This window comes from Notolabrus celidotus, chromosome 14 (assembly GCF_009762535.1).
Source record: "Notolabrus celidotus isolate fNotCel1 chromosome 14, fNotCel1.pri, whole genome shotgun sequence".
NCBI lineage: Eukaryota > Metazoa > Chordata > Actinopteri > Labriformes > Labridae > Notolabrus > Notolabrus celidotus.
The window spans coordinates 4,627,599-4,640,227 of record NC_048285.1 but is presented as its reverse complement, the minus strand read 5'-3'; the positions used below and the strand labels follow the sequence as shown (position 1 = coordinate 4,640,227).

Genomic DNA, 12,629 nt, shown 5'->3' with positions numbered 1-12,629 from the left:
CAGGCCTGTAGGGGGCGCTCAAAGGAACAGCTTATCATCAACAGGAATTTGCAGATCATGTAGGCTGTTGCAAACTTGAGGACCTTGAAGAACCAATTTATCCATCATATATTTAAAATGCAAATGTTTGATCAAGGTCTGTAAATAGTCGTTGATAAAATGTTCACTTTTAAAGTTTTGAATGTCTCTTCAGAGATCTTAGTCATTCTTTAGAAACATGCTCCACACTGACCTTCAGTGCGTCCGTCAGCTCCTTCAGTATCGTCCTGGTCAGCCTGTTTCCGTTCAGCGCGAGCGTCTCCAGGTGTGGCATGGAGGCCAGCGTCGGCAGGAGCAGCAGGAAGGCCTCGTCCGTCAGCTCGGTGAAGCCTAGCTCCAGGCTGACCACGATGGAGGCGTGACGCTGCAGGTGAGCACACAGGCGCTCCATGTCTCGGGCCGTCAGAGGGATCCCGGAGAGGTCCAACGCCCCGGTAGAGGGGGGCGTCGACAGAACCGCTTTCAGACTGGAGAGGAAAACAGGAGCATGTTAGAGCTGGGTTAGAAGTCTGGGGACAAATACATGGGAGAGGAACTCGTACGGCCTCAGAGAACAATCTGCATCCTTAATCAAGTTCTGGTGAACTCGGGACACTTTACACCCATGCATACATCTCTCTGACATGTGAGGAAGATGAGATCACTGTGGATGACATCATGGACATTAGCGCACACACACACACACACAAAAGCAAAAGGGGATTGTGGGAGGGCACTCTTTCCCTAAGTAACTCCAACTCCCTGTCTCATTATGTATCACACCTGAAGACAGTTTTGCACTTTTTGCAGCAGATGCATGAAATTAAATCATGAGACACTTTGAAACATTAGCCACCTCCACCTCTCCCATAAACACCTGCAGCTTCACACTCATCAGAGACACAGAGGGCAGCCTGGTTATGTTTCTGTCTCCACAATAACAATAATTTATTCACTGTGAGGAACTCAGCACACAATAGACTCAACACGTTCTTCTTTTGTTGGATGTAATGGACTTCATGTTTCTTTATTTGAGTTGTTGTTTGGGTTTATGTGTCTTGTTTTGAGCACTTTTAATGTTACACTCAGATCCCACAGATTCAGATTTTACGTTGGAAATGTTTACGAAGTGAAGAGCTGTTATGAGACGACAAAAAACAGTTACAGCTTCAACATCTGAACACAGATTACAGCCTCGGTCTGACGGAGAGTAACAGACACGAAGGGTTTATTTTGAAAAACTGACAACCACCATGGTAACCACAAGCAAGGGGTGGGTGATATGGTTTGATTCGATTCGAGTGATTTGGTTTGATACAGGTGATTTGATTTCATTGATTTGGTTTGATTTGATTGATTCTGTTCATTTGGATTTGTTTGATTTGATTCCATTTGATTCAGTGAGTTTGAATATGTTCAATTGAGGCTGCATCTGTTAACGATTCAATGGATTTGATTAATTGATCTGGTTCTATTTGATTTGATTCAAATGATTCTGTTCAACTTGATTTGATTGGATTGGATTGGATTGATCTTGTTTCATTAAATTTGATTGATTTGATTAATTGATCTTGTTCTATTTGATTTGATTTGATTCAAATGATTATGTTCAACTTGATTGGATTGATCTTTTTTAAATTAAATTTGATTGATTTGATTAATTATTCTGGTTCGATTCGGATGATTTGGTTTGATTTGAATGATTCTGTTCAATTCATTTGGATTTGTTCATGATTCGGTTGATTTGATAGATTGATTTGATTCAATTGATTCGAATGATTTGGTTTGATTCTGTTCAACTCCGTTGGATTGGATAGGAATTGATTGATCTCATTGATTGGATTGGATTTATTTGATTGGAATTGATTTAGTTTTATGCAATTGATTCTGTTCAACACTATTGGATACGATTGATTTGATTTCACTTGATTCAATACGTTTGGTTTGATTTGATTGATTTGGTTTGTTTCAATTGGATTGTCCACAAAAGGGCACTAAAATTGACGGACACCTGAAGTTCCTCAGAGAAGCTTTCAGCTCACATAAACATGAAGTCATAAAAGCGTGATAATTAAATTAAAACAGCTTCTTGTTCCAACAAACCTTCACGGTGACGTCTGAACGATGAAGATCTGCTGATGAAGAATAAATTATCTGGATTCTTTCAGTTTCATTAGTTAATAATCACACAGTCCATTTAATCTGGTTAGTCAAAGAAACATTAGGGTGAAATAAACTGGAGGGAGAGATGTGTTTGTCTGTAGTTACAGCCTGAAGCCTTTAGCTTAGCTTTGCACAAAGACTGGGAATAAAGGTTACACAGCTAGCATGTGACTGTCTGCAGTTAAAAAGAACTCTGCTCTTTTTAAAGCTCAGTAATTAACACAGTGGTTTGATATCGATCTTTTAATCGAACTCTCTCAGAGAATGTTAAGTGTGTTTCCAAGAATGTACATTTATTTCTTTAGGTGGAAACTGTAATCAAAAGGCCGAACGCAAACACGCTGAGAGCTTTTTAAAAAGACGACGCAGCATGATGTGCACAGAAAGTACAGAATACACTGTACCTTTGCTGCTAATGGAAACTACATAAACACACCAGAGAGCCATGAACACAGCAGCTGAGAGCTCTGGGGATACACAGACAAAGACAGGGAGACACAGAGGGGATTTAAGGCTTATGAAACTGTAGTTTGGGGAATGAGAAATGGCTGTGGGGAGGTGAAACACTTAAAGCTATACACTCTGACCACACAGTCCAAACTATAAATAAACCCAGCGGGGCACCTGGCTTTGGTGAATTAAAGTGGGCTGAGCACAAAGGGCTGATCTGCAGTCTGGACCATAAATACAGAAAAACTGAGATCAGAAGTTTAATTTTCTCATAAACACAACAATGCCTCAGATTAACAAGCCCGACTAACACACATAGACAGTTTAGGGACGCACAAAGAGGAAGGCTTCATTTAGGATTAACCGGCGAGCAACAAATCTGCTTCCCCAAGCGGCTATACATCCTCAGAACATGAGCCTCACGATGCTGGCCAGAGGTCCGCTGTAAAACAAGGGCTTCAACTATTATCGGTTAGCAGCTGAATGCATTTATCTACCCAAGAGAGACTTCACAGGAATCTAGGTCACTGCAGCCCAAAGCAAAGCAAAGAGAGGGTCACATTTAGCCCTCTGAAAATATTTCACCCACATTCCCAAAGGGTCAAACAGAGAGGTCTGTCACTGAGATGTATTTTTGGTTCGATGTTTAGGGGCAAAACATGCAACAAGCCGAAAATCCACAAATCAGCCGGGATACGGTGACTGATGTCGTTCAGAGTTGTGCCAAAGATGTTTGAGTTGTCATGAAAGTTTCTCTTTGAACTCCTGTCTTGCTCGGGGGAGGATTAAAGATGCTGTAATGTTCAAGGTTTGCAAGCTGTAGAGAGAAATCTTCCAAGAGAGAGTTTCCAGATGATCTGCAACTCAAAAATAAAACATTAGCGAGGTTCTTTGACTCATTAAGCTAACATTAAACAGATAACATAAGCATCTAACATAATAAATGACTTAAAGAAGAAGCAGGAAGTTCACTCTGTGGTGTAAAAGTTACGACTCCTACCACAAGGGTCAAAAACTGACTCCAGCATTCGACCATAGACTGTATAAAAATGGACGTAGTATTCATGACGTCAACCATCTGTTCCTGAAGCCGATCGTCGGCGGTAGCCATATTGGAAATGCTGAGCACAACCCAACGTCTTCCAAGCTAGTTTGAGGTAAAGAGACGGGCCTGTAGTCTTTCCTCTAACAGCTACAGGGTGCCCGCCTGTCAATCAAGTCAGCCATGTCCTTATTTGGGCAAAACTCGTAAGTTTAATATCTTTGAAAATACTGAGTTCTAAAAAATGTAACTCCCCGTACAGTGTGTGCCGAGAGAGAAATGAGCTACTTAGACCTAAAGTGTTTTTGAACCAGGCTGTAAACATGTTTATTTCTGCTGTAAAGATTGTCTTCTTTGAATGGCTGTGTATATGGTTTCCGGTGTTCCTGCAGCCAGCCTCTAGTGGACGCTCCATAAACTGCAGTTCATAACACTTCTGCATGGGCTTCATATTTCAAGACCGGGAGTTGCTGCTTGCATTTAACTCAAAGAACACCGCCTTCTTCTCTGTTCGCTTTATCCACATAATGAGCGATATTGGAACATGTTCATGTTCAGGCAGCAGACTTTCCTCTAATTACTGGTACACAGACTCGAACAAGCAAAGCAGACGGTGAGCTTAAAACCAGAGCTGTCATGGTGACACAGCTTCAACATCTTATTATAATCACCAGCCTTCTGCCTGTCTGCTTATTAAACCCACCACTTCAGATGAGACAGCGCTCACTTTCTGACTCAACCTGTCTGCACACACCTGCACACAGTGAGATGATCCTCCATAGATACCTGCCAGGCTTCTCCGTCTGTCAGAGCCCTCCATGCTTTTGTTTGTCTGCCTTCGTTGAGAGCCTGTATTTGTCTTTCGCCTCTTAACACGTCACCGAATCCAACACTGTCTTGGAGACGATCCAGGCACTTTAAGATCGTTGTTTTTTTATCAGTTGAGGTCATACTAACAATGCTTGAACATAAACTAAGGGTTTAATGCAGATTCAAACCTGATCTCACAACACTTTCTCCTTTTAAAAACTCATTCTCAAGATTTGATCCAAACTGATCGCTTTAATACACTCAGATTACTTCGGAGCATCTGGTCCTGTGCAGATCACTTAGTAAGCTCTGTTCCTCGTGGACCCAGACTCAAAGAGCTGCTAAAAACAGGCCGCTCTGTGGCGAGGCTGGCTCCGGACAGCGGGGGAGGCAGCAGTGGATAAGAATAAGATCAAAGCCGTCCTGGATAACCTCTCTCATCCTCTCCATGATGAGCGGAGCCAGATGGGATCATTCACTCAGGTGCAAGAGAGAGTGTTACAGAGAGGGACTCAGAGACCAATGACACACAGTGCCACTGAGTGTCGGCATGATCCAGCCGAACTCTCTGTCTTTGAACATTTGTAGGAAACATTTAGCGTTAAATACTTCATTCTGATTGGTTGAAACCCAAAGAAAATTGGGGTTAAATATCAACTGCAAAAGCAACTCCAAGGATGACCTGATAACGCATGTCATATCAAATCAAGCCACGGAAAAGAGTCTGGGACATTTCACTTCTAACTGTTGACACTGAGGCAAAAACATTTGTGTACATTTCGAGAAGTTTACAGACGAGCCAGCAGAAAAAATCTGAGTGAAAGTGCGGCTGATTCCTTCACAGATGATGCCCACCCCAGAGCCGTGGGAAGTGGCTTTTAGTTGGGGGTGCTGTAGTAAGAGGTGCATTTTTTTTTTCTTTTTGCATTTAGGTTACTTATGCAACTGATAGGCTATAGCGCACATACATATTATTTTTATTTATCTGGTTTGAATACAAGCTTTCAAGAGAACTTTTCATTATAAATTCACAAATTGCAACTTCCATACCCTGTTGTACAGCAAAGAGCATACAAGCCAAACCTGGTAAAACAGGCCCAAAAGGCAGTAAAGCTCATTGAGCAGAACTTATCCAAATACGTTTAGTTTTTAAGCAGGCACACACACAGGGCCCACACCGTTATTTTAAAATGAATAATTATTTAAAATTGCTATAATTATTTCTCAAATCTTCCTCAGGCATTACATTTTCAGAAAATAATACAATGAAAAAAAAAACTGATTTATTGTGTTAATTAATGTATTTGTTTCAACTTATTTATGCATCCAGAAAAAATTGTGTGATGCCTTTTCCAACAGTGGGTGCTGCAGCACCCTCAGCACCCCTACTTCCCACAGGCATGGCCCCCCCTATCATTTTTCAGTATTTTCAGGAGTTTAGTGCATGTGTGAAATGAGCTTTATCGATGAAAGAAGTGCTAAATATTTGACATTGGTCTGATCCACAAAAAGTGACAAAACAGCAGAGAAAACAAAAAGGACTTGAAAGTTACAAAAAGCTGTCGGCTTCGGGGATGAAACTGACAAACAGCAGATTGCATGTGAAGTTAACACTAAAATGTAAGTATATAAGGTTTATTTGTAAAGCGCTTTTCCCAGACAAGAGTAAGAAAGTGCTTAACAAAGACAAAACAGACAGAAAAAGAAATAAAATAAAACAAATAAGCAACATGAAAAGGGCTTTTCCTGCACGATCCACAGGTACAGGTGTAAGAATCTGAGAAAACAGTCTAAGAATACAACAATCAAATAATGGGGCACTAAAAGTTGTTTGATGATTTACCAACTGCCTGTTTTAAAAGTTTAGTTTCTACTCTTACTGTAACTCTTGTTTTTGGTCAAATGTGTGATTATTATCATGTAAAATTTAGTAAAACCAGGTGAGAGGGGATGATAGAGGTATATTCTTCTGAATTTTGCAGCTGCACAAACTGCATGTTGCTGCAACTTCATTTGCAGTCGTTTCCTCGTTCCACGTTAAAAATAGTAAACATAAATATTTATATTCAAGTGTAATAAAGAGATCAAACTCTGAGCCTGAAGTTTGTGTAAGACTTGTGAATACCCCAGAGAGGAGATACTCTACGTGCTGCACGTGAACCCAAAGGAGCAAACACAAACAGGACGGAGGTACACAGGTTTTATGTAATCATGTCGGCTTGTTTGTTCTGCATTGCTGTCTGACCGATAACTCACACTAACTCCATCCCTGTGGGAAATCAGGGGATTCAAGCAACTACAGCAGCTGCTGTCTGCAACATCACAGTGTGCTCAAATTACAGACAACGCATAAACACGTATTTCTTTTAATGACACAAACATCTTATCACCTCATGAGGTTAAATGGTGCTTCTGAACATATGCAGCAGACCTGATGTGACGTCATAACTAAATCAGAGTGAAGTTTCTGTACGTGAGAGCATGAGAGGTTTGCAGAATCAGAAACCCTTCATGAATGGTCCAAATGGTTGCAGACTGTTTTGATCACTGGCTCTCATATAAGTTGGATTTTCGTCGTTAAAAACTTTGCAACAAGTCGCATCTTGATGCAAATGAAGCAGAGTACAAACACCTTGAGGCTGATGTGGCCACCTGTCGCTGTCTGGGTAAGTGGTCTAAAACCACTTCCCACAGAGGCCCTGGAGGTTTCTCTGTCTCCACAGCAGCCCGTTCCTCGTCTGTGAGTGAAAGTGTGCTAATTGGTTAACACAGCTGGTGCAGCTCTGCCCTCGTCTCCACATTACACTGGATGTGAGACCGCTGATCTAATCGTTACAGCTCATCTTCTCCTCCTGCACTCGGCTGCTCCTCCCTCTCCCTCCGCTGCTCTGTCCGTCTGTCCATCTGTCTGTCTGCCTGTCTGCATTACGTGTTTTTCCTGCACTCGGCTGAAAACAGTCGAGTTGAATCACACAACCTGCACACCGTCTTCACATGAGTCATAACGAGGGGCGATGTGTTTCAAGACGTCTCTCCCAAGCATTAACCCTTCCCCTTCTTTTACCCAGAAAACCCACTTCTCTCTCTCCTCTCCTCTCCTCTCCTCTCCTCTCCTCTCCTCTCCTCTCCCCCCTCAGCATAAAGCAATAAACAAAACAGACGAGACGAGAAAATGAAAAGCAGATGAGACGCTGAGAGAGCTCATGATGTGTTTGGCTTCTGACCAGGATCCCACGCTGCAGAGAGAGACACACCCCCACTGAAAACTGAGGTCATCCTCTGCTGTCAGGATAACAAATAGCAGCTCACTTCATGCTGAGTTTATGCAAATTAAACTTCTGCAGCTAACTCCGTCCAGTTTTCACTGTAGAGTTACAGACTGCACAGATTACAGCTGCAGATTATCACTTGAACCTCCATCAAGAGGCTTATAATTTTAGATCTATAACAAAACAACTACAGGCTTGATTTCCATGAAAATGCATCCATATCAAATTAATGTAAAATACTTTGCTTGTCACTAATTTGCTTTGCTGTCAGTTATGTAACCCTGACACTGTGAGCAATCTAAATAAACATCATATCTCCAGGTTTAGCACTGATACAAGACAATCCACTGAGCTTATACACTAAAAACTAAGCTAACTAGGTATTTTCCTCATGATTTTAAAAGGTGGATGTATAATTTTCTTTGCCCAAAGTTAAACACAAAAGTCAGAATTGGTGCACAAATAAAGGTCTTTATTACCCGGCTTCCTTACTGATCTTCGGGTTGTGTAAGATGCTTGATTCTGATTGGTCAAAACCTCTTGACAACGGTTATCAACTTTCACTAACATGAGCAACAACAGAGGTAAACTGATCACACGTCATGTCAAATCAATCCACAGAAAAGAGTTCAGACACATGTTGCTTCTGCTTGTTGACACCATAGACCATAAGGTGAGGTAAAACCGTTAGCATCAAAACAGTAGGCGCATTTCGAACAGAAGACACTCAGCTGGTGTTGTTTTAGATGGTGCTATATTTCATCACAGATGGATTCACTGAATCAACACGTGAGAGGAGATAAGCGCGAGTAGCAAAGACGTTTCCACACGGCTTTAAAATCCTTTTGAACTCAAAAAGCCGTGGCAGAGATCGGCCGGTGTTTTGGTTTAAACAGCGACCCTGTTAACTGGAGACTCTCAGCCGGATGCATCCCTCATAAATGTCTTTAGACGATCATTAAATATCTGATGAGGATATTTTGAAATCTTAATAAAAACTAAACTAGTTTGAATTCCCAGGAACTCCCTCTGTGTAAACTCCACAAACACTGACACGTTCAGCTGAAGGTCTCCAGTTTACAGGGTCAATGTTTTTACCAACGTGTTTGTATTTTATGACAAGACCCCAACGCCAAGCCACACACAGATGCAGGCCGAATGACACACAAACATGCTCGAATGGAGAGAAATCAGATTCAGGTGGCTGCGTGCGAAGAGTCCAGGGTTAGATGTGTTGGTGAAGATCACCTCGGTATTGTTAGGAAAAGAACCAGCACCTCTGCAGCTGCCGGTCATTTTTCCAACTTTTGTTCAGAAGCAGTGACCCTCCTGTTGGATCAAACGTCCTCAAACGTCCAAACAACATACTCATAAAAACAATATCCTCTGAGGCACAGGCTAATCCTCCACTTCTCCCCTTGAATGTAGTCTCTACTCAGACTCAGGGATCTCCTCACAGCCTGGGTTTCATTTCACATCTCTGAAAATGACATTTTTTCTCAGCTCATCTTCACCACAAGGCTTAACTGTGTCTCACCTCCGTCCTCCTCATCCTCTCTGTGTCTGCTCCTCTCTCCTCGCTGCCTGATCTCTTCCCCTCACAGATATAAAACCACCCACGCTCCCTCAAACAGCCTCACAAGGTGAATCCAGGTGAAGGGGCTACATTTAAGCAGAGCTCTCCTCAGATGACTTGGAGTCTTTCAGGTTTTAATATGACATGATCTCAGTACAGCGTGCACGTTACATGTGGCTTCAGTCTCTGTTCTTTTTCCTCCTCTTCCCGTCTTTCTGTGTCCTCGAGAGATCATTTATCACAGAGTCAGCTGCAGGTCTCCTCTTCCTCTCCTCTCTCCTGTGACAGGGAAGGTGAGAAAAACTTCCTCCTCTCTCTCCTCCTGTGCAGAAAGGTCTACGAGGGCGGCAGAGAAGATGTGAGCAGACAGCTTTATTCCTGCTTTACAGTTTCCCCCACAGGAGTCAATGAAGCGAGTCAATTCTTATTAGGCCCTGTTTTAAAGAGCTGAACTGTACAGCAGAAATAAAACATCCTTCCCTTGAGCTCATCCTTTGTCCTTAAGATAAATGTAACTGAACAAATTAAAACTCTGGTGTTTAAAAAAAGCCAAAAAACTGCAGTTCCACAAGTGGCCACTTGAGGCTGGTCCCAAAAGTGAGTCAATCTGCATTACTTCCTATATTAAAACCTCAAGGATGTAACTGTATCGTCAGTTTTACAATATCTTAAGAACAAAAGTGCCTTGATACCATCAGGGAACGATATGTCTTCCATGCAAAAGTGCAGTTTTGTTTCAGACACAGTATCTTTGAAAATACAGAGTTATAAAAAGGTTAACCCCTGTACAGTGTGTGCCAAGAGAGAAATGAGCTATTCAGACCTAAACTTTTTTTTGAACCAGAATGTAAACATGTTTATTTCTGCTGTAAAGATCGTTTTCTTTGAATGGGTGTGTATGTGGTTTCCGGTGTTTCTGCAGCCAGCCTCTAGTGGACCCTCCATAAACTGCAGTTTTTAACACTTCAGCATGGGCTTGATATTTTAAGACCAGAGGTTGCAGCTTTGTGTTTACTCATCATCCTTTTCACGCTGCTCGCTCCCCCAATCTAGTACGATGGAAAAAGTGGACACCAGCGTTAGCGGCGAGATAGGACAGAAGGAGAATTTATTGAAATTGTGGATGCTTCAGCGGCTTTTAAATCTGACGTGTTGAAGCATTTTGGTGTAAAAACATGAGAGAGATGAAAAGGTGACTATGCTGAGCTACACGTTGGCTAATGATCACTGAAAAGATTCAAGAAGATGCAAAGAAGAACATCCAGCTAGGCCTAAAGACTCGAAAGGAAGCATTCACAACAGAGCCAGAGTTCATTAGGTAGGAAGGCAGGACTCGTGTTTTCAGTGATGAAGACATAACTTAATGTATTTTAGTTTGAGTCTTTGTTTTGAAAAGTCTTGCCAGGTTGCTTCGTGTGCCATCATGTTGTAAACATTGCGCCGCAGCTCCTGAGAACCCCCCTTCTCCTTCATGCTGTGAAGGAAGTGTATGAACAAGCAACTTGCCCAAGCTCCTGAAAACTTCTAGAGAATATCAGGATGCATGTGGGAAAAAGGCTCCCTCACTTGCAGGGTCAAAACTTAGATCAGAAAGCTTCAAAAAAGTCTCAACAAACCAAGACGAGAAACTCTTCAGTATACAATCTGTGAGGAGAGATATCTGACTTCTCTGCATCATTCAGCTCATCACGATCCATCAGGAGCTGCAGAGCCACTTTGAATGTAATCAGTGTCTGATCTCACTGATTAAGTCGACTTCAACCGGATAGGAGGAGCTTTGGAAATCAGCTGCTCAAGTGTTCATTTGGAGGAAAATCATACGAAACACATCATTTGACTCGACACACCCAGCTGCTCCATCAACCCTGATGAAGCAGAAACACGGATATGATTTATGATTTCATCCAGCTGACCCACATGAGCATCTTTCAGTGCAGCTTACCTCAACACGGCCGTTGGTAGGAACATAAAATCTTTGTTGCTCTTTTGGATTTAAAGCCAATCTACTGTTTCAAAGAATTTCTGATATTCCAGTCATTAACTCAGAGATAAATGGTGTGAACTGTGACAGACACATTTGGCTTCTTTTCAGCTATTCATCCACAAAACTACTCTGGGAACACTGAAGACTTCCTCAGTACAAAGTGTCTTTATCTGTGTCAGGCAGCAGCAGAGCTCAGTGGGTAACACCATTATTCACAAAGTTACAAGAGGTCACTGGTCCACTGGGAATAAACATGAGTCATATAGAGGCACAAACAAATGACAGCGTTGTTTTGTGGAGGAGGATAGAGATGGAGATGGAAATGCAAACCATCAGTCCTGTTTCTTATCTCAGTCAACTGCCCTTATGAATTCATACTCAGCCATGCCAATGAATTTAAACTAGAGGAGCTCCGTGCGGCTGAACAGCAGCGACCTGTACATCATTAACGCACAGCGAAGGTCACATTTGAATTTCTATACCGCACCACAATGCATCATGTGTATGCACACTGGATTATGTAGAACAGATGATTACTCTTCAGACATTATTAATATGACAATTTGAAAACCGTCTTCACAGGATGGGAAAAAGTACCTCAACAAAAGGGTTCCTTAAAACAGACTTCAAAAGGCACATGAAAATGAAACCTCGGGGCAGACCCTCAATGAATGCACGAGACACTTATACCTCTTTTCAACCAACGTGAACAAGGTTGTATTTCCGGGCTGGTGCTCGCGCTGGTTTGGTGCAGGTTGAACTCGTGAACCCCGCCCCTGACGTAAGCGGTTCTAGACCAGCAAAGAGTTGGAGCCGCTCTGGAACCGGTTTTCCCGGCCGAGAGCCGGTTTATTCGCAGTCGAAACACGGAAAACCGGTTCTCAATTGAGAACCCTGAAACTGCCTCGGTCGAAAAGAGGTATAAGATATCCTTCAGCTTCAGGGTTTCTTGCAACAGACAATGAAGGGTACATAAAAACAGCTGCTTAGGTTTTCTCTTAACAGGACTAAAGGGTCCCTTAGCACAGATGTTAAGAGATTTATCTTAAGCTTTTGTGCCATACACTAAAGAAGTAAAGACACCATGAAGTGAATGCCAAAAGATGCCCACACAAATCACTTATGGGTAACTTAAAAAAGATGCTAAGGGTACATCGACATAACCACTTAGGGTACGTTAAATCAGAGATTGGAGCGTATTTAAGGGCACATGCTATACAGATGTTACTTTGTTCATTACTATTAGACACAGATGTTTAAGGGTGGGCTATAAACAGACAATCTTTGGGTTACATGAAACAGCAACTCACGGTACGT

General features: G+C 42.1%; 1 protein-coding gene across 2 annotated transcripts in view; it reads right to left on the bottom strand.

Annotated features, from left to right (window-relative positions):
- lrrc75a (leucine rich repeat containing 75A) overlaps positions 1–12,629 on the bottom strand; it is a 59,071-nt gene that overhangs the window by 4,172 nt on the left and 42,270 nt on the right. For both annotated transcript variants that reach the window (XM_034700375.1, XM_034700376.1), the window contains exon 4: positions 233–506. In XM_034700375.1, the coding sequence (XP_034556266.1) occupies positions 233–506 (274 nt within the window). The remainder of the gene's footprint in view (positions 1–232; positions 507–12,629) is intronic.